The 21044-nt window shown below is 49.1% G+C and overlaps 6 protein-coding genes across 6 annotated transcripts; 1 reads left to right on the top strand and 5 right to left on the bottom strand.

Annotated features, from left to right (window-relative positions):
- Nucleotides 1–598: 598 nt before the first annotated feature.
- Nucleotides 599–2262, bottom strand: ABOM_007209 (putative RNA export mediator Gle1; the record flags this gene model as incomplete). Its single annotated transcript, XM_022534338.1, has 3 exons — nt 599–1369; nt 1448–1870; nt 1912–2262. The coding sequence occupies 3 exons, from the start codon at nt 2260–2262 to the stop codon at nt 599–601; spliced, it is 1545 nt and encodes a 514-aa protein (XP_022387999.1).
- Nucleotides 2263–5645: 3383 nt separating this feature from the next.
- Nucleotides 5646–10045, top strand: ssdA (mRNA-binding translational repressor SSD1; the record flags this gene model as incomplete). Its single annotated transcript, XM_022534337.1, has 6 exons — nt 5646–5742; nt 5820–7330; nt 7393–8430; nt 8497–8856; nt 8946–9952; nt 10006–10045. 6 exons carry the CDS (start codon nt 5646–5648, stop codon nt 10043–10045), a joined length of 4053 nt encoding a protein of 1350 aa, XP_022387998.1.
- Nucleotides 10046–10926: 881 nt separating this feature from the next.
- On the bottom strand, nt 10927–12148 carry ABOM_007207 (putative ubiquitin conjugating enzyme E2; the record flags this gene model as incomplete). Its single annotated transcript, XM_022534336.1, has 2 exons — nt 10927–11925; nt 11999–12148. The coding sequence occupies 2 exons, from the start codon at nt 12146–12148 to the stop codon at nt 10927–10929; spliced, it is 1149 nt and encodes a 382-aa protein (XP_022387997.1).
- A 2003-nt stretch (nt 12149–14151) lies between these two features.
- Nucleotides 14152–14742, bottom strand: ABOM_007206 (putative GPI anchored protein; the record flags this gene model as incomplete). Its single annotated transcript, XM_022534335.1, has 2 exons — nt 14152–14604; nt 14674–14742. 2 exons carry the CDS (start codon nt 14740–14742, stop codon nt 14152–14154), a joined length of 522 nt encoding a protein of 173 aa, XP_022387996.1.
- Nucleotides 14743–18939: 4197 nt separating this feature from the next.
- ABOM_007205 (membrane magnesium transporter family protein) lies at nt 18940–19454 on the bottom strand (the record flags this gene model as incomplete). The annotated part of the gene is made up of 3 exons (XM_022534334.1): nt 18940–18996; nt 19063–19312; nt 19399–19454. 3 exons carry the CDS (start codon nt 19452–19454, stop codon nt 18940–18942), a joined length of 363 nt encoding a protein of 120 aa, XP_022387995.1.
- A 464-nt stretch (nt 19455–19918) lies between these two features.
- On the bottom strand, nt 19919–21016 carry ABOM_007204 (translation elongation factor 1 subunit beta; the record flags this gene model as incomplete). The annotated part of the gene is made up of 4 exons (XM_022534333.1): nt 19919–20148; nt 20205–20587; nt 20849–20888; nt 20977–21016. The coding sequence occupies 4 exons, from the start codon at nt 21014–21016 to the stop codon at nt 19919–19921; spliced, it is 693 nt and encodes a 230-aa protein (XP_022387994.1).
- Between the last annotated feature and the right edge of the window lie 28 nt (nt 21017–21044).

The raw sequence follows: 21044 nt of genomic DNA, 5'->3' as shown, positions 1-21044 counted from the left end.
CCGTAGTTGCGTGATGGTGGGCCGATCGGAACTGGTGATAAACTAAATATAATTCCCGACAGCAGCGAAAACCTGCCGTGACCCGAAAGCCGTGTACACGAAACTCAACCTTATAACAACGGTCATTAAGAGGCCACTTGCCAGTGGTTTGGTTGTCAACACCACCACACGTAATGTTGTACAATAGAACCCGTGCCCAACCTCTTCGGGCGCCATACGGGAATTGGCGGTATGGCTAGTAGTAGGCTACACATAATTCCAGCTTTTTAAATCCTGAACATGACGGAAGAGAGTGCCTCAATTGGCTAACGGATGTAAAACAGGGATGACTGTTTGCGCCGTGAAATCCGGTTAGACACGAAGATCCGACTATTTTTCGTTGACCGCATATTTACCAGATTCACACCAGCCTCACTTAGGCCGTGAACCGGAGGTATGGCGGTGATGATTCGGTCAGCATCGGGATTATGTCGGCGCTTATCGAATAATCGTGCGACATTAGTATGGCGCACGTCATTTGTCCTTTGGCAAGGTTAAAGGAAACAAGCCCGTAGCCGGATTCCGCTGCGCCGACAAACTGTATCCGGTCATGGCCCTCTCAGATGACTATGTTCTTCTCTCGCTTGTACAAGTCTTTCAGAAGTTTCAGTTGATTAACGCCCATACTCTGACGAGGAACGCTGTTCGGTAAATCGACTATGGCCTTCCTCATCAATGCCAGACCGATATGGCCAAAGAAGCCGACGATCCTTTCAGCAGAAGATTTGAGCATGGCCGAAAGCAAGATAACATGTGTCTCTTGAATCTCGCTCGGGGGAATCATCAATATCCTTTGCATCGCAAGCCAAAACATGTGGTTGGGAAATGGATTCTTCCGCGGGGTTTTTCCAAAATTGCGCAGAGTTAGCGCTGCAAACCCAGCACCAAGAGCTGTCATTCGGTCCATATGGACCTGTTCGCTGATAAAAGGACCGCCTGGCGCTTCACGCCACCATCCCAAGGCACGCCTACCGGCTTCGGTCTTTTCGTTGCCGTAGAATCCCCAGAGTGCCGGACAGACGACGCGATACTTAGCCCAAAGTATGTCAACCATATGATGACCTTTATAAACAAAGGCGTCCATGGAGAAAATCTGCGCAGCTACAATTCCAACTGGCTCTGCATGGCCGGGATTGATAGAAGCTTCCGTGATTAGAGACGAGATTAAAGATTTCGAGAATATATTTAGGGCGTAGATCAACAAAGCCGGCACCTTGTTGTCTTCGGAATTGGCAATGTCCTCTGGCGGAAAGGCCATGAATTGGCGGATATCGACAGATGGTTCAGGGATAGAGGCAGCCTTCTCGAGGGTCGCGCGAATTTCTACGAGCTAGAAGGAGTGGTTTAGTTAGCTTACCAGTCTCTCATGCATATTTTCTTTTTTGGCGAACAAGATGATCACACGTACCTGGCCCTTGTTAGTGCCCTTTCCTTCTCGTAGCTGACCGACACATTTCTTGATGGATCGACGCATGTCACCCATGTTCTGTTTGACCACCGTGTTGGACTTTCCTTCATCCTTCAGGTATTGTCTAAACTTCTTGAGATGCTGGTGCAACTCTACATAGCGTGCTTGCATATTGATCTCTTCCTCCGTTAAACGCGCCCCACCGACCTTCTTCTGTTGCTCTTCCCGTGATTTTTGTGCAGCTTCAGCCTTCAGCCTTGCCGCTTCTCGCTCCGCTTCTTGTTCCGCTTTCTGTGCCTCTGCTTGACGCTTCCGGTTCTCTTCCTCCAATCGTTCCCGTTCTTTCCGTTCCTTTTCCTCTTGCGCTGCCCGTCGTTGCCTTTCCGCCTCAGCCTCAGCCTTCTTTCTGGCTTCCTCTGCCGCCTTTCGCTCAGCCTCTCGGCGTGCAGCTTCTTCCTGCTCACGGCGTAGCTTTCCGCTTTCTCACGCTCGATGCGCTCCGCCTCCCTACGGGCTGCTTCTTCCTTGCGGCGATTTTCCTCCTCTACCGCTCGCTGGTGCACTCGCAAGGTTTCTTCGGCTTCCTCCAGTACCTGGTCATGCAGTTTGGCAACTTTATCGAGGGCTTCATTGTGTTGGGCTTCTAGTTCACTATCGATCCGGTCAAGAGACTCGTAGAAGGACCGGCGCTCATAGGCTTTGACTTTCTTCAATTCGGTATTGTGAACGCGGAGTTGCTCTAGATCTCGAGCCAATTCTAGCACGAGTTGCCGGGACGGACTGTCCAGCTCTTGAGGGTAACTTAAGCGCCCCATCTCGCAGGCTGTGCACGTGGTAGGAAGGATTTGTCGTAAAAGCGTTGTGTATCCCGAAACGGTTTACCAGGGCTGGGGAAAAGATCAAAAGTGTCAAGGGAGGCTTTAAACGAATGCCTTGCAAAATATGCCTAATCAATTGTGCAATGTGAGTTTTAGAACATATCTTGTACACAATGAACGACCAGAAGAAACCGCAATTCGTTATCCAATAACCCTGGGCTATTCCGGGAGTACTTATATTCCCAGTATTTAACCCCTCACGTTCAATAGAGCCGCCAATCTCGTATGACAAGGGACTCGCACACTTATAATAACAGTCAATGGCAAGGAGTCGGAGCGGTTAGCTCGGTGTCTCCGACAAAATGGGGCAAGCCTCGGACTTGAGAAAGTAGTCGGTGCACGACTCGAAAATCCTGGTAAACGATTGGAAAATCGGGATGAATGCTCCCGCAGTATGCGGGATGAGAATATACTGGAACCGAAAAGGAGTGTGGCCACGGAGTAGCTGTCAATAAACAGCCTCACCAGGGAATCTGTTAAAAGTCTCCGATGGAATTGGTTGTACGCGACCTTTGTTTGCAGTGGAATGCTTCGTCAAATCAAATGTGGCTTAGTCATAATTTTTTTTGGGAATGAACCACATGATGGTTAGTCAGCGAAGGAGATACTTAGTTACACATGTGGTCGTCATGGGTGGCCGTAGGTCGGTGTGAGGGAGCCTTAGAATTTAGGAGTTGAAGATCGCCAAACAACTCAAACCAACAGCTTCATCGTCACCATCATTGGATCTACTCGCATGATTGTCCATTAGTTCGGCCCCCCGTTCCTCGGTTTGAAGGGCGGGAATGGGGCCCTTTGCATCATCATGAACACCACGAGCGTATTGAAGAAAGTAAGCTTCAAGGAGTCAAGCCATGCTCTCGGTCAGTTGACCAAGAACTTTCGCCATCCGATCAGAGACATCCTCGCCTTCAGGTTTCGGTGTTAGATTGAACATTAATCTGTCTCTCACAATACGAACAACGAAAACACACACTGGAGACCGCAGTTGTCCAATCTCAGTCTTATCCGGAGCCCCGCCAACAGCTATTATGGGTCTTTTGGAACCAAAAAGAAGGCAACTATTGGGCCGGTCGCAGCGTAGGGAAGGATTATCAATACCGATGGATACAACCTATGCCCGCATGAACCTTCTGGTAGGCCGGTACTAAGGTAATACCCCGATACAAGCTCGCTAGACTGTTCTGAGGTTAGTGAGCAAAGACTGGAGATCACCCAAGGTACCCTACTATGAATAGGTAATACAACGGTCTCCTGATTTTGAAGATGCACCCAAGCGGCTCATTGTAGGGGGAGGATTTTAATTTTAGAAGGATGAGAATGGTTATGCTTAAATCTTCTCTCATCCCCCATGTGGTATGTTTCCTCGCGTATATTGATAGTACGAATCTTCCCTCCAGGTTTTCTTATAAGGGACGAAAGAGGGAAAAAGGAAAGAAAACGAACAGGAGCGAACCAAGATGCAACCACTTCTAAACCATTGGACCAACCTTAGGTATTGCAGTTATGGTAACTTTGCCTTAATACCTAATGACAAGCTAAATCAGGAAGCTCAAGTCAACGACTAGTTTTCTCTTTTTTTTTGCCTCCTACCTCCTACCCTTATCATCCATCGTAACCAACGATTATGGTGATGGGAGAATCATCAACAAATAGACCAGGTAAAAGAGAGAGAAAAAAATCGCCTTCTTCCCTAGGTAAACCATAAAACTATTCTACGCCCTCCATTAGTCTATATAGCTAGGATGTACGATGAGCGCTTGTTTTGATTACCTTTTTCAACGGTTTTGCTGTTTTTTTGTCTTGTCGTATTTTCCCCCACATCACCATTTGGGGTACTTCTATACGCAGTAGGGTATACCTACTGTATGGATGGTATTGTTCACTTGATCTGATTGATTCCCATTATACCATTACCAACACCACTACTAAGGAAAGTCGTACACTAAGCTCCATATTCTTTCATTCTCTCGTCAATCTTCATCTTCTTTCTCCTCTACCCTCTTCTTCCCTTCATCTCCCTCCTTCTCTCTTCTTTGATTTCACCCCTCCCTCTTTCCTCTGATAGCAACTTCTCCCATCATTCCTTCAGGACTGTCAATTATTGTTCACCTCTTGATTCTATCAGATCATTCGTCTGTGTCATTCCCTCTCTGTGGTCAGATACTTCGTGCTTCTGCCTCGTATATTTTGGTCCACTACGAGAAAAGTTTACTTGACCGTATCAATCTTTCGATCAGGGGATGAACGTATCGTCCTCATAACAGAAAGACGCCAACGCAACAGCTTCTGATCTTCAGACTGAGTTGCCCCCTTTTTCATCATATCTGGACTATTTAGGAGAGACCCCGATCTCTTCCGTACATTCCACATCAGTGAAGAAAACGTGTTTAATCCAAAAAGCAATCGAGCGATAACATCAGTAATCGCACAAGGAGAAAAAAAAATCAGGAAATTCTCGAGGTTGTTTCGCGGAAGTTTTTTTGGGGGTTTCAGACCGTGGTGTGGCCTGTATGGCAATTGGGGGTCAACCGTCAGCTTTCCCATCCGCTTATTCGGTTCCCCTCTCTGCTTCCTTCCCCCAAACCCCCCCATTCGTCAAGCTTCATCCTCTCCTTCGGTCTCTTGATTCAGAGGCAATTCCTCCGGCCTTCGCCCGTCCCAACATCGTTTTTTGATTGAATATATTTTGTTTCTTCTTGTGGATTCTTTCGGCATTGGATCCCTTTTTTATTCTTGCCTTTTTTTTTCTTACTGCGGGTTCACTGTTTCACTTGTATAAAAAAGCATTTCCCGCTTCGTGCGAAAAGGGGAAAGGAGGCGAGACAGAAAAAGACGTCATTCAGCAACAATCCTAAACGTTGGACGATCATTGAACAGGTAAGAAATCTGAATGAACTCGTGCTCATGAACAACCTCCTATTCACCGACGTTCTGGCATTGCCTCTTTCCTCTCTTGTTTTGTTGCTTCTTCCAGAGACCCTATCTCGAGCCCAGGCAACTGTCATGACACCATCGCAGCTTCCACCTGTCCACGACAGCTCCTCTACTCCCTCTTCCGCACTCCTTTTGTTGAACATGCTGTGATCTTCTCTCGTTCGCCCTCGTCCTGCTCCTTCGATACCCCCGCACCTACTGACCTATCGCTTCTCTGTCTAGTATACTACTGAATAACCATTCCTCTCCATTCCAAACTTTTTCCTGCGGTCGGCCTGCGTGGTAGACAGCCTCCTTACGAGTCATCCTTGAACGCTCTCTTGTCCTCGACGCAGAGAATCCATCTCCTACACACATAATCCATTCTCTATTTATCCGGGAAGATGGATCAACAGGGTCAATCCGGAGTTCCCGGCCCCGCTGGTCGCAAGCTTCATATAGCTCATCGGAGGAGTCCATCAGAGCTAACTCCCCTCATGAGTACGTGTGAACAAAACCAACTCTTTTCCCAACTTCATAACTCCAGGTCGGCTCGCTAACGACCATGGTAACAATAGTGGAACAATTAGCGATTCAGCAGCAAATTGAGCTACTTCAACAGCAACAACAACAAATCGCTGCTACTCATCAACAGTATGTTAACATGGGACTCCTACAGCCTCAACAGTTGGGTCAGGTTTCAGCGTTCTCTCCTTCACTTCAAGGGGGTGCGTCTATGGGCGGAGTCTCCCCTCAGATCAATTCCTTCCAATTCCCCCAAATTGCCCAGCAACAGCTTGGTGTTCCAATGAACAGCCCCGGCCAACACTCGCATCGCCGCAACCAGTCCGCCCTCCCTGGCTTGGGCATGGGACCCCCTCCAGCCCCGTCCTCCGGGGCTTCAGGGTATTCTGACTACAACCAGCAGCAGGGCAACCAGCCGAAGAACGACAATGGAGGTCACGGTCGTGGTCGAGGGGGGCCTCCGGGTGGCGGCCACCAGCGACGTCACTCGCTTGCCCTGCCTGAAGCTAAAAAGGCCGCAGAACTCGCTCAGCAGAAAAGAACAGCGTCTGGGTTCCAGTTCCCAGCCCCCGGTGCTGGAACTGAGTCATCCGATAATGCAGCAGGTTCTGACGACAAGTCTACTGCTTCTACGGCACCGGGCCCTCAGGGCCTGGGTCTTCACCGGGCCGGCAACATTCGAGCTGGCGGTCATGGTCGGAGCCAATCTATGGCTGTGGGCAGCAACCGAGGCTCACTTTCTGGCCGCGGTGCTGGTGGATTCCAATTTCCTCCATCGAACGAGTCAGAAAACCCACGCCGTGGAAGCGGTCATGCTCGTACTTCATCTAGGAACTTCGATGGCAACTGGCGCCAACCAAACAATCAGAATCAGGGTCAGGATCAGCAGAAGAGTTTCGGACAACAGGGCAGTGGTTTCCAGCCTGGCCACCGTGCACGTGCATCGATGAATCAGTCCATCGGCTCTATTGGATCGTTCCAGTATCCTGGACAGCCACAGCTCATCCAGTTACCTCAGGGACAGGTTGTCATGGCCCCGCCGCAGATGTTTGGCGGCGGTCAGCAGCTGAACCCGTTGCAGCTTGCACAGCTTCAAGCACTTCAGCAAAATGGCCAGCTTAACGGTCAAGGACTTGGTCTTCAGGCTAGCCAGCACGCCCCTCCTCAGTTGTCTGCCCAGCAGCAGCAACAGCAGCAACAACAACAGCGGAAGACATTATTCACCCCATACCTACCTCAGGCTAACCTGCCCGCTTTGTTGAGCAATGGCCAACTTGTGGCCGGTATCCTGCGGGTCAACAAGAAAAATCGGTCTGATGCGTATGTCACAAGTCCTGATTTGGATGCTGATATCTTCATCTGTGGCAGCAAAGACAGAAACCGTGCACTTGAGGGTGATTACGTGGCCATTGAACTCCTGGATGTGGATGAGGTCTGGTCGCAGAAGAGAGAAAAAGAAGAGAAGAAGAAGCGCAAAGACATTACAGATGCTAGAGCTGGTAGCAACGCTGGAACTGATAAGCTCTCCCGTTCTGATTCTGGCGCAAATGGAGACCGCCAGGAGGTCGGTCCTGATGGCAGCATTCGTCGCGTGGTAGTCTCCGTCAGCGCCCAACGCAAAAGAAGAACGATGATGTCGAAGTGGAGGGCCAAAGTCTGCTCTTGGTCGAGGAAGACGAGATCAGCGATGAACAGAAGCCGCTATTCGCGGGCCATGTTGTTGCTGTCATTGAACGCATCGCCGGACAGATGTTTTCGGGCACCCTCGGACTCCTCCGTCCCAGTAGCCAGGCGACGAAGGAGAAACAAGAGGCTGAACGGCTGGCCAGAGACGGCCCCCACGGCCGTTCGCAACATGAGCGCCAGCAGGATAAACCGAAGATTGTCTGGTTTAAGCCCACGGATAAGCGTGTTCCCCTGATTGCCATCCCTACGGAACAGGCGCCCCGCGATTTCGTCGAGAAGCACCAGGACTACGCCAACCGCATCTTTGTTGCTTGCATTAAGCGGTGGCCCATCACATCTTTGCATCCTTTCGGAACCCTTGTTGAGCAGTTGGGTGAAATGGGTGACTTGAAGGTCGAAACCGAGGCGCTCCTCCGTGACAACAACTTCGGATCTGATGAGTTTTCTGATGCTGTCCTCAAGAGTATTGGGTGGGAGGATTGGTCCGTTTCTAGCCAGGGTGAGACTCTCCTCGCCTCTCGGCGAGATTTCCGTCAAGAAACGACCTTCAGCATCGTTCCCAGTGGCACCAAGGAGCTCGAGAATGCTTACCATTTCAAGCCTCTTGGAGACGGTAAAGTGGAAATTGGAATTCATGTCACCGACATTGCTCACTTCGTGAAGGGCAATTCTCTAGTTGACCGCGAGGCAAAGAAACGAGGCACTGCTGTCTATCTCGTCGACCGACTAGTCAACATGCTGCCGCGGCGCATCTCCACCGAGCTCTGCTCTTTGCTTCCTGGAGAGGACCGCCTCACAGTCAGTGTCGTGCTAAAGGCTAATCCGGAGACGGGTGCTATTGACGACGATGTTTGGATCGGCAAGGGCATTATCAAGAGTGCTGGCAGACTGAGCTATGAGGAGGTTGACGCCGTGGTTCAGGGAGCTGCGGATCTCTCTGTGCCTGAAATAAAGGCTGACACCCTTCGAGCACTATATGTAAGTATTTTTCTAATGCTCACCTGTCCGGCTGGTAGTCCCTTTTCTTGACTAACAGTATTGTAGGCCATGGCCTCCAAATTCCGCGAAGCGAGATTCGGCAACCGTGTCGCGCGTATACCTCCTCTGCGACTGCTCCATCAGATGGATGATGAGAACGTCCCCGTTGAATACAATATCTTCAACTCCTCTCCTGTGCGGGACATCGTGGAGGAATTGAGTCACAAAGCAGACTTTTTCGTTGCTCGTAAATTGGTGGCTGCTTTGCCTGAAAAGGCATTCCTCCGTCGCCAGCCATCGCCTAATGTGCGTCGCCTCCACTCGTTCATTGATCGGATGAACAGGCTTGGATTTGCCTTGGACTCGACAAGCAGTGGTACCTTGCAGAGCAGTCTTTGCAAGGTTCAGGACGATGATTTGCGCAAGGTGGGTTCTCTTCGTACACCGATAAGGAGCAAATTCCTCTTCGGATTGTGTCTTTTCTTGTATAACACAGCCCTACTAACGTCACCCAGGGCATGGAAACACTCTTTGTTAAGGCTATGCAGCGTGCCAAATACTATGTCGCCGGCAGCGTTCAAGACGAGCAGCGTCATCACTACACTCTCAACCTGCCAGTTTACACTCATTTTACCAACCCATCTCGCCGTTATGCGGATATCATTGTTCATCGCCAATTGGAATCCATTCTGTCTAACGGTGCTGTTGAGTTCTCTGACGATATTGAGACCCTAAACAAGGCTGCGGACGTCTGCAACAACAAGAAGGACTCCGCGCACAATGCTCAGGAGCAAAGTGTTCACATCGAAGCGTGCCGCAACATGGACAAGAAGAGACAGGAGATTGGCGGTGACCTCATCAGTGAGGGTATTGTCCTTTGCGTCTATGAGTCCGCTTTTGATGTCCTCATTCCGGAGTTTGGCTTTGAGAAGCGTGTCCACTGTGACCAATTGCCCTTGAAGAAGGCCGAGTTCCGCAAAGACTCCCGTGTCTTGGAACTCTACTGGGAGAAGGGTGTCCCGTCCTCCGCATACATCCCTGAGGATGAACGTCCAAAGCCCGCCAACTCCCGGGCTGCCCAGGCTGCTGCAGCTGCACGTGAGGCAGAAGCTGCGAGAGAGCGTGCTCGTGAGAGGGAGGAGGCTATGCGAAAGCAGACTGAGACCGGAACTATCTCCACCAACGACGTGGATGCCCTGTTCGACGATGATGACGATGACGTCTCCGAGGTCACTGAGATGGCTGCAGGCGTTTCATTGAACTCATCTGCTGATCGCTCGACCCAGAGCATGCCGCCTTCCCCTACTCGCAATGGTCATCTTCAGCAGTCGCCCCACAGAACCCGTTCTGATCCCAAGATTGCAACGCTCAGTGGCGATGCCCCCGAGGCGAAACTGACCAACAAGGAGAAGTACCTACAGCTCTTCAAGCTCAGGGAAGAGGACGGCGAGTATATCCAAGATGTCACTGAGATGACCCGGGTCCCCATCATCCTGAAGACCGATTTGTCCAAGAGCCCTCCGTATGTGCTTCCTAGTTTGTCTCTGGTATATGCATTTACTAACAATGTCTTAGTTGTCTCACTATTCGTTCTGTGAACCCCTACGCTCTGTAGAAGCGCAAGACTCAAACGTCGCGCCGCCAAACACGTGTCCGCATGTTTACGAAAGCCGATCTTGGCCTGGTTGGCAGACCTATCACAACGGTCGTATATTGATATACACTGGCTGTCATACAGTACCATCGTATTTGCTACCGCCAGGTGCCAAACGGTGGACCGTTGTGGATCCCTCCTCTTTCTTCTGGTAATATTGCTTTAATTAGTCTAGCGTGTTAGTTTGTTATCTCCATTATAATGGCTATGAGCCTCCCAAACTTGCAGGAATGTTTCACTGCACCGGTTGTTGTGTGCCTTTTATATCAGTCACAACATTACTCCTGGGGGAAGTATACTATTCCTCGCGCGAGGAACCATTTCAAGAGCCAAAGATTCCCGACAGTCGGGATCGAGGGGTCGGATGTTACGAGATAGGGGTCTCCATTATTATTAGTATGGATCGAAAAATCGATCGTGAGGAGCCTAAAGGAAAATTTGACTATTCGTTTTAGATGTTTGCATAACTTGCTACTAAACGAGCGGCTTCGCATAACTAATAGTCTCTTCACTTTGCAATTGTCAGCTGGGGCAAAGAAAGTACTAAGTAGCAGTAGCGTCCATAGTCAACAGTGCTCGTCAAAACAATTGTCTATTAAATATATCAAAAGTGACACCCGTACTGTAACCTTACGGCCATAGTTATTATGTATCATGAAAAATCCAAGGATTCCGGAATAGGTTCTCCAACGAATATGCAAAATTCTAGAAAGACCGATGCAGCCAACAACGCTGACCCTTTCAACCCAAACGCCAGGTCCAACCGTTTGCCTCTCTGCGCCAAAAAGAATCAAACAAGTATACCAAGAAAAACAAATGACGACGTTCAGCCATGAATCCAATCATAACCTGCGAATGCCTATACGTGGTTTCGCCTTTTTCATATTGGACCCGGATACTTTTCGCGTACCAGAGACCGCCTTTGGGGCTTTTGAACTGGACGGGGCAGATGTGGAGGGCAGAGCGAGTGAAGTTGGAGGGCAAGTAGGAAGCGCTTTTCTGGAAGCAAGACCAAGCCCTTTCGGACCGGCTAGGGAGCCATGGTTCTCTTTGCCGTCCCCGCTATGGCAGCGGTCCAATTCAAGCGGCTCCGGAGCATCTTCGAATATCTTGACTTCTTCCCGTATGCGTCCAGATGCATTGACCCCTTTACTACGGACGGACAGCTTCGGCGATTTTCTTTGTGGAGAAGGATCGCGTTCTGGGCTGCCACCGTAATTGTTTGCTGCGATATTCTTCTCAGATGCTGTCATGCCCTCCAGGTCACTGTCGTCTGGATCCATCGCAAAGGGGTCTGTATCTAGAGGCAGCGTTAGGACGGACAAGGGACGTTTGCCAAGGGCATTTTTCCTGGGGCTCGGTGGAGCAAATTTGACCGGGGACGGCGATAGTGTTGGATCATTTTCTTTGCTGGCATTGGAGAGGTTTTCAGATTCGTCGTCTGAGAGTATTGAATCGGCCTCATGGTGAATTTCTGCCGGTTGCTCTTCGGCAGGGTGCTCTGTCTCCGGACTATCGGATTCACGCTGTGATCGCGATGATGCCTGCTCTCCATTCTTCCGGGTATTCTTCTTCTTCATCGTCACAGATTGAACTCTAGTGCCCTTCCTTGAGCGCAACAGGCGAGGTTCTTCTTGCTCCGGGATCGTCGTTCCGGCATCTTCTCCCTTGGTCTTCGCCTCCGCTGCTGCACTTTTCAAGTCCGTTGGCACTGGCGCATGAATGGATGTCATTAGTTTAGCCTGTCGCGCAAAAGCCTCGTAGTTCTCCTGAAGTAAAGCTCCGGCCGCAGAATTCAACGCAGAGTCCGGGTTCGGGTAAATAAGCAGGCATGAGATTGTCTGTACGCGCGCCGCCGCAATTCATTAGCTCCTCGGTCTAATTAGACCCCTCACAGAGATGGTGCACACTCACAACTAAAACATCCTTCAGTGTTAGAGTCGCCTTCCAGTCCCGCTTCAGTGTATCGACGCACACGGCGCCCGTCAATTCCTCCACATTGGGATGCCATATGCGGGTTTTGAAGGTCGCCTTCGGCGGACTTTTAGGATAATCATCCGGCATCTTCAAGTGGACGCGCCATAGGCCTTGTGAATATGGTGTCCCCTGCGGGCCAGCCAGCCAGGTCGTAAGTTGAGTGAGGTCATCGCTCGATGAGTCCTCCGAGGGGAAGAGATAGTTCGGGGGCAGGTCATCATGCAATGCGGCATGGTCTGCAGCGAGACGTTTTAAACCCGAAACCTGGTCGTTTTATGCATGATTAGATCCGAGGTGTTTTGCAGACTAGCTGTTTGGGGATTGACACTAATAGCTCACCATTCTTTTTTGTGTTTTTCTTTTATCCCTGAGTTCACAGGCTCAAAATCCGTTGCAGCGTTCTGCTCACTGGAGAACAAATAGTGTACCCAACTATACTCCCCCAATCAAAAGATAGACCAATGAAGGGATACCCTTGTCAATAGGAAAAAGCTACCGGAGTAACCGCACTTCCCCAAGAAAGAAAAAGAATGCTGAACTTGTTTAACAAATTGCGGCTATGGACCCAAACTTTTGGTTGCCCCCAACAGCCCTCTTTTGTTTTGATGATGTGAAGCTGACGGCACTAGACCTGATACGGGTCATTCCATGGCTCACAAACAAAACGCGAGCATCATGTGACTGACGCGTCGCTTTGCGCGTTTTAGGAAGTGTTATTGGGTTGGTTGGTTTCCTGATTTGGTACGGAGGATGCTACACATCTTATATCATCGTACCTGGTATTCTTTTATCTGTACCTGTATATTGACCCCGTACATGGAATGGATACTAGTGGTTCCAGTTGATGTACTAGTGGGTTCACACATTCTTGGGTTTCACTCTGTCATTAAGGATTATCTGTACGGTCTTAATACTAGGGGGTTGGCAGCCCTGACAGGTTGTCAAACCCCTCCGGAATGGGACCTGCGTCGAAACTTGTCCGACGACATGCTGGTTTGAAATCAAGTGATATATGTATATGTATGTGGGGTATGTGTGGGAGTATGTCCATGTACATACATGCTTTATGATCTCTCGACTCTAGATACATCATGTTCAACACACGAACGCTTTGCTTCAAATAGGGCTTTATTGGCATTTCTCATCAAGTGGGAAGACCTGGTAGCTGTAAATGGCATCCGTCATAAGAAGGTAAACGCTGGTGATGTACGGAGTACTCTGTACACAGTGGGTTACCCCTCAGTAAAGGCCAGTGCCCCTTGAAAAATAAGGTACAGTGTGAGGAGAGTTGACATCTCATGGCTTAGTTACGAGAATAGCACATCACACCGTTGGAGTCGCTTTAGAGTTGGACACATATTTGCCTCCTCGGACGAGATCGTCGTTCTAGAATAACATAGGTTGGTTATTAAGCTATCTACGCTTCATGTTAACCTGGTCCACTTGGACAGGCCCACTTCTCCTTCCCAGTATTGTTGTTTCTCTCCTATCTTGGGTGGTATCTTCGATTTGGATCGCTGACATACATCAACTATACCCCGTTACTTTTAATTTTCTTCCAGAAAGATGACCAATTGGTGTACAATTGAGAATATTAGATCCAATATTGCATCTGTGTCTGAAAATACTTGTCAACAAAGCTTAGCACTACAGGTAGATCTACAGGTGGCATGAAGCGTAGTCCAGCAGAACAATTTGTCATAACGGATTTCCTCAGAACATGGAATTCCTATTTACCTGTAGCGTAGCATCATTATGGTATTATGATTAAACCTTGAAGAAAGACAAGTTTGATATGTGCGCGGCGAAAATTAAGCGTGTCTTGTGTAACAGCGGCGACTTAAAGTCAGACGAGAAAAGAAAGGAAATTGGAATAAAAAGCCCTTCCCGGCAATGATACATATGGGAGTATGGAAATGAACCTCAGTATCCGTATGCCTCATCTCTTATCGTTCCACCATCCCCGGTAGCTGGGACGGTTGGAGGGGGAGGTCCATGGAGCACAAGTCCGCTTGGGGAGCACACTGATGCTTGAGAACGGAAGCGATATTATCAATGGCCAAGCGTTGAATGGATCACGAGCTCTCCATTTACAGGAGAGCAGCGATGGCAGCACCGGCAATGAGACCGAGAGGACCAGCAGTGGCCATGGGGACGGCAGCTCCCTCAGAGGTGCTGGAGGCAGCGGAGCTAGACTTGGAGGAAGAGCCCTTGGTGCTGGTGGACTCATCGGTCGACTTGGTCTTGGTGGAGGTCTCAGTTGCAGTGGCAGAGGAGCTCTTAGCAGCGCTGCTCGACTTGGTAACGAGGGTAGAGGAGCCAGCAGCAGAGCTGGAGCCGGTCACAGCACCGGAGGACTCAGCACCGCTGGCGGTGGGAGTAGTGGGGGCTTCTGTAGCCGTTCCAGAGGGAATCACGGGCTGAGAGGTGACGGTGGGAATGACAGTTGAGCCGGTCTCGGAACCGCCAGTGGCAGTGGCAGTGGCACTGACACTGCCAGTCTCAACAGCGCCGGTGGTCTCGACACCAGAGGCATCCTCAGGCTAGAGCGAAATTCAAGTTAGCATTGTGGAATACTAGACAACTGTGATGCGACAAATTATGGTCCTTACAACAGCAGCAGAAGAAGACTGGGCAGCAGCCACAGCGGCGAAGGCAGCGAGGATGAAAGTAGCACGCATTTTGATGTTTTAAAGTAAATATGTTGATCAATTCGTTGGTAGGGAACCGGGTGTGGAGATGATCAGACGATGACACGCAGAGGATGGCAAGCGAGTGTAGTTGTTGGAAGGAATAGGAAACGAGTGTATGGGTTCCTTTATATTACTCCGGGAAAGAAAAGGGTCAAACAAAGAATGACAGGGCGCAGGGGGGGGTCTTTAAATAGACAAGAAGGACGGGGTAATAAATAATAAGAAGGATAATAATTATAATCCTAATTAATAAGGAAGGAAGGAACTATCCATGAACACTAATAATAGGTAAGTCAAGTCAATCAAATGAATTTTGTTTTAATAAAAAAAAAAAAAGAAAAGGAAAAAGAAAAGAAAAAGTATAAAAAGGAAAAAAGAAACGATAATAACAATAATAGTGGACAATCACCACATGTGAATACTTGACTCCAAAATAAGGATCTATTAGGTGTCAAATCGCCCTCCCCGTCAGCCCTGTCTGCATTTTTAGTGGCAATCGTATCTGCATCTCGGGATCCACTTGTTCTAAAAACAAGGGTAGGCCTAAAAGGCACGGTGCTGAGCCCAGAGAAAGTCACAATTCAAGCATCATTCCCGAGCAGTCTCCCAGCTGGGAAAAAAACCTTGTGAGGCCAGACACTGAGTCTACGGCATCCTGGGCCTAAGCCCTGTCAATAGGATTAAAATAATCGGGTAATGAGAATCCAATGCGAATCCCTGTTATTGGTGAGGATTCCTCCGCATACCATATTACATAGTCAGTACACATCTCGAAAGTTTGGAGGTTGCGTATGCTTCATACTATTTTTGGTGGCCACCGCAACACATCGTCAGCTGCGGGATCCACTGCCTTGCCGGCCCGTGACCAATAAGATCGGGCAGCTATACAATTCTAACAGTCCCATCAAAGAAGGTAGAATCAGGCGAAGCTCTGGTTCATTTTTGGTTTGATTTTGATTTTTGATTTTTGATTTTCCATTTTTTTTTCCCTTCCCTTCCTTGTCTCATAATTTCCCTCTTTTGTTTTATTTCCTTTTTTTTCATTTTCCACCTTCATCACTTCTCTTTATTGACTTCCTGACTACCAGGTGCTGGAGAAACAAAAAGATGTATCCGGAGTACATCGGTATTCAAATCCGTCCACGAAAATAATACCTATCCACGTAGGTACCAATAGATCCCCTCCCTAGACGAATAGTCAGATCCTTCACTCGTCATCAACAGCACACGTAATGAGTCAATTCTTCTATTTTAGCCCTGGACCAAAGCCAACGACTGTAACCAAAATTACGAGGAGGATATCCGTAGGGGAGAGACTGTTTGGACGACTTCTTCCCCTAGTGACAAACAAGACTTCTCCCCAAGACGACCGGCCGATGCACCATGTCCCATGTCTGATCCGCATGGACCAAGAAACGGGACGACCGATAATCTAATTCATGCCTAAACCAGTTTAGTCACCGGGGGCATGGTCTCAGCCTCCCGTGTCTACTTCCTTCAACCTGAGTCAAGCCACCACCACTGTCTCTCGTCGGGAATGGGGAATTGCATGGTGCGATGGGGACTTGGTACCATACGTGTACAGGTTCCAGTACGTTCGAGGCTCAAGCCTCGATCTTTGCCCAGTACCGCCACCGATTCAAACCTTACTGGTGTAACACCCTTTGCTGTTGTGACCGTCCACACGTTCATTCAATGGGATCAGGTTGTCATGGCTTCACTCCCGCAACACTCGCCATCGTTTCGTTCATTGCCGAAGCATGTCCAGGGTCCCTGGACTTTGAACGACCAAGTCATACCAAGGGAAGAGAGAAATCTCTCTGTATTCGGGTCCCTGTACAATTAAAATTAGTCTACCGGTCTACGTACGCAGCGACCATTTGACACTGACAGTGCCGATCAACACATTCCATCCAAGACATGGATTGGATTGCGACCAGGGCCAGAACCAAAGTTCTTTTTTCCCTCCCGTAAGGTACCAACCAGTACGTACACACAGGGCCCGCGGCGTTGTAATACAAACAACCTTTGGACCAATAAGTCTGAACCAAGAAAAGCCCCCTGTGGGAAGAAAAAAAAAAAAGGAAAAAGAAAAGGTTGCCAAGTAAATGGCCAGGCTCTCTATTAGCCCAACGGCAAATGCAAGGGTAAAGACTGTCACAATAAATCTCGGTTAATGAGGAGCAAAGGGTCATTATATCCACAGAGATCCCAAACAAGGCTAAATAATGAAAGGTTCCCTACTTTCCTTTTTACTTTGGAGACTTTGGAAACCCCCTCTTTCTTCGATTCTGGAATAGGATGTTGCCATTGTTCGGTTTCCGTCCACCTTCCATGTCGTCTCCATCAACCTGCCGCATGGGTGGAGTCTGGCAATTTATGTGATAATATTATTATGGGGACGACTACTTGTATCATTTCTCTGGGTAAGAGAAGTAAGTATGTGGAACACACAGTCACACGTACCCCATAGTTACCACTCATGCGACTTTGGCCCGTCTTTCTATGTATCTTTGTTACTCAGCTCGTGCGTCTTGGGGTGGCTCCTGTGACCCTGAGGTTCCACATGATGGGGTTGAGTTCATGTTTGTTTCTCAGTGCCGGTGCCTGTCATTACAACGTTTATATCGCAACGGTCTTGATACACCTGGGTAAGAACCGGTAGGGTGGAAGGATTGACCGCGATACCCTTGTATACAGTACTTCCTCTCATTGTAGGTCTATAGAGTCTTGGGGGCTAATCCCATCCTACAAGGCTGTCCTTGCTCCCTCCATTCCCATTGGCCTGTCGTCTACTGGGCGTTTGGCTATTCCCTACACCTACTTCTGTTGGCGATTCTACCCATCAGCATCGGTACTCCATCTCGACATCAACCGAAAACGTTCACGTCCCCACAGTTTGGAGCACGAGCGAGAAACAACCGCAGATCGCAACGTAGAGAAAAGACGCAGAGCCACACTGAGCCACTATTCTCGCAGCAGCTCACTCCATCAAATAGACACCAAGAATCTCCTCGGCACAGTACACACACACACACACACAGAGAGAGAGAGAGAGAGAGAGAGAGAGAGACGATCCATCGCCATCTAAATAAGCCCGGAATGCTCATGAGAAGCCTCCAATATCCCAACCCTCGCAGCTTCACCCACAAGTACACAGCAGCAAAGCCAGTGCCTTGAACCTAGCATCTAACGGACGGGGGGAAACGACAGCCCAAGTCCCAGAGTGAAACCGACCTGCTGATCACAAGATACATAGTGTCCTCGTAGAATATCAATAGTCACTTACTAGACCCAGGTTGTTGACGGTGAGTGCAACACAAGATCAGCTCGTGTGCCATGGGAGAAGATGACATGACCAATGGACATCTCTGTGGAGCTTCGGGGGGAGCTCGCTTGGCCCTCTATTCTTGTAATGCTGGTAATGTGGGTTGGGGGATTTGAGACATGCTCCATTTCCTTTCGGTTTGTGCCGCCGTTCGGGGGGGCGGAGTTGCTATCTGCTGGTTTCGGGGGAGATTTTGATATACTGTATGATGGGGTGTTGAGGTAGGGGATTTAATGTAGTGTTTTTGTCTGACATGGAGGTATTATAGTGTTTTGGGTGGTGGTTTGGATGATCGATTGCGGCCAACTGGGAGTGTGGTGTTTGGGAGATGACCAGGGCATCGTTAGGGCTAGTGTATGACTCTATGTTCTAGGACCTATCAGCCCTTGCTGATAATCTAGCTGCTGAACGCATTAAAGGAGTTATGGAGAACCAAAGATGCAATGCTGGTTTTCTGAGGCTTGAACAGATCAGAGAGTCTGTCATACCTGGAGTGAACTCAAGTAGTTTGCATTGTAACAGTCAGTCGGCTATTCCTGTTGTACTCGGAATATTGGATGATATGGCAGAGAGTCTCTTAGGTAGGGCCAGGACATCGTTTCAATAGAGAAATAGCAGACGCCACATACAAGGAAGCGCTCCCCGAGTCCACGACCCCAGACACCCTGGAACTGCATCTCGCCCCTTGTCTACTCTACACATAGTCAGATGGCAGCCAGCGTCCAAACTATCAGACCCGAAGCAATGTAATAGAATAGCAACGCAGACCGAGGAGCAACCACTTATTCATTACTCTTCACTGATATAACTATACATCAAGGCATCATCCCAGACAGATTTCTATATCAAAATATTGATCACTCCTTTAGCGGATTCTCGCCCTTGATCCAATCCGCAAATTCTTTCCGCTTGCCCTGGTGCCGTCAGAAGTATGTTCTTAAAGGCTAGACTCTCTATTGGAAAGGGAATATAGCACCTACCCGCACGTCCCAGAAGTTATATCTCTCCTCCAGCCTCCGGTAGGGGTTTCTGCCACCACCCTCCTTTTCGATCTCCCCAGCCCACTGGCTCCAGCTAATCGGCTTCAATTTAGGCGCGCCCAGCACTAGGCCCACGGAAACGAGAACGAGGGATACTAGAGCTTCGATGACGATATCCTGCGGAAGAGCGGTAGACGCGGAGAGACGGGCATTGCTGTACAAGACCGTATGTTCATGTGCAGAGTAACCCCTGGTTTGCCCAAGAACTTTGGTAAGCGATTCTGATGCGAAAATAACAAGGTGATTATATTTTGCTAGAGAAATTGCGGTACTCACGCATGGGCAAGGAGGACGAGTCCGAAGAACGTCACCAAACGTGAGATAAGCCCCATGGTCACCCAGCGCAACTTGATCAATTGACAAGTAATGAGCTATCAGGACTCAGATGGTTCTGATGTGACTGAGCGTCGGTACCAGCAAAGCTTAGTAACGATATTCCGGAGCAGTCTAGCTTCTACGGTGGTCTAAAGAAACCACTTGTGCATATACGTTTGGTCCTTCCCACAAACCCCACGTTCACTAAAAGCCCAAGGCAAGTTGGGCACCATTGCAAGCTCACCACCGAACATTGATTGAATTCGTGCAAGCATCGAGAACAGCATATCCTAGAGATATGGTTTTACTGGTATGGAATACCGGTGTATTAATATTGGGGTATTTTTTCATTTTTTCATCAGAACAATCGGACAATGCCGATCGAGTTCTAGCTAGTTTTTTGTTTAAATTCATGAATTTGGTTTCCGTCGATAACATGAAAAATCCTTCGTCACACCATTTATCTTCATAAACATTTCATTTACAGCTTCTGCATAGCAGCGATATCGGTGGACTGGACGTGATCCTCATCCTCCTCGATCTCCTGCTGGAGCTCGTCGAGGGAGATCTTCTCGTCCTCAACGACCAGGTTGATCTGGAGCTTCTTGATACCGTAGCCAATAGCAACCCACTTGGAGGCACTCCAGACAAGGCCATCCTTTTCAATAGCACGGACGTTGGCCTCCATCTCCTCAAGGTTGGTCTCATCATCTGCAGAACAGTTAGCATGTATTTTCAAGGGGGAGCAGTAAGCGCGGGCTACATACCCCAAGGCTTGACCTCAAGAGTGACAATGGACTTGGCAGCGGGCTTGGGGCCCTTGGCCGCCTTCTTGGCCTGGTACGCAGCAAGGTTCTCTGCGTGCTTCTTGGCGACCTCAGGATCCTCCTCCTCCTCGTCGTCACTGCCGAAGAGGTCCATGTCGTCATCATCATCGGCGGCGGGCTTGTCCTTAGGGTTGGTGGGGAGCTCGGTGGACTCAGGGCCGTAGGTGGTGTGGGGCTTGGAGGCATCACCAGGGAGAGTGGCGAAGTCAGCCTCGTGGGAAGCAATGTGCTTGTACCAGCGGGCAACGTGAGGGTACTTCTCGGCGTCAGGGGCGCCGGAGAAGGCCTTGAAGGTCACGACATCGGCCTGAGAAGGAGCGTCGCTAGTTGCCAGTTAGTCATAGGGAATGCATAACGACATCCACTGTAGTGGCCTTCAAGCAAAAACAGGCAGCAAATTGCACATATGGGGGAAATTTTTTCCTGGTGATCAGAAACGCGATTGCTCGCAAAGTTGTCTAGTCTTGCAGCGGGGTCTTAAGCCGCCTCATAAACACGGACCAATTTTTTTTCATCATATAAAACAGGAAGCATATGGCTGTATGGGGTTCGAAGAAAAAGACGACGCAAAAAGAAAAACGTACCCAATAACGTAGCTCCTGGTGGCGAACCAGTTGTTGGCAACTGAGGGGCAACATTAGCTTTCAATAACACTCAAGCAATGAAGAGAGAAGGGCTCAAGGGAATGAAAGGAAAAGAAGAAGAAACGTACGAGTGAGGCCAGCGTCAGAAACGAAATCGGTGAAACCCATTGTGACGAGTGATTTATGTGTGAAAGAT

The sequence above is a fragment of the Aspergillus bombycis genome, assembly GCF_001792695.1.
Source record: "Aspergillus bombycis strain NRRL26010 chromosome Unknown contig00057, whole genome shotgun sequence".
NCBI lineage: Eukaryota > Fungi > Ascomycota > Eurotiomycetes > Eurotiales > Aspergillaceae > Aspergillus > Aspergillus bombycis.
Note: the sequence above shows the minus strand (reverse complement) of the source record. Positions and strands in the feature narration are given on the sequence as shown.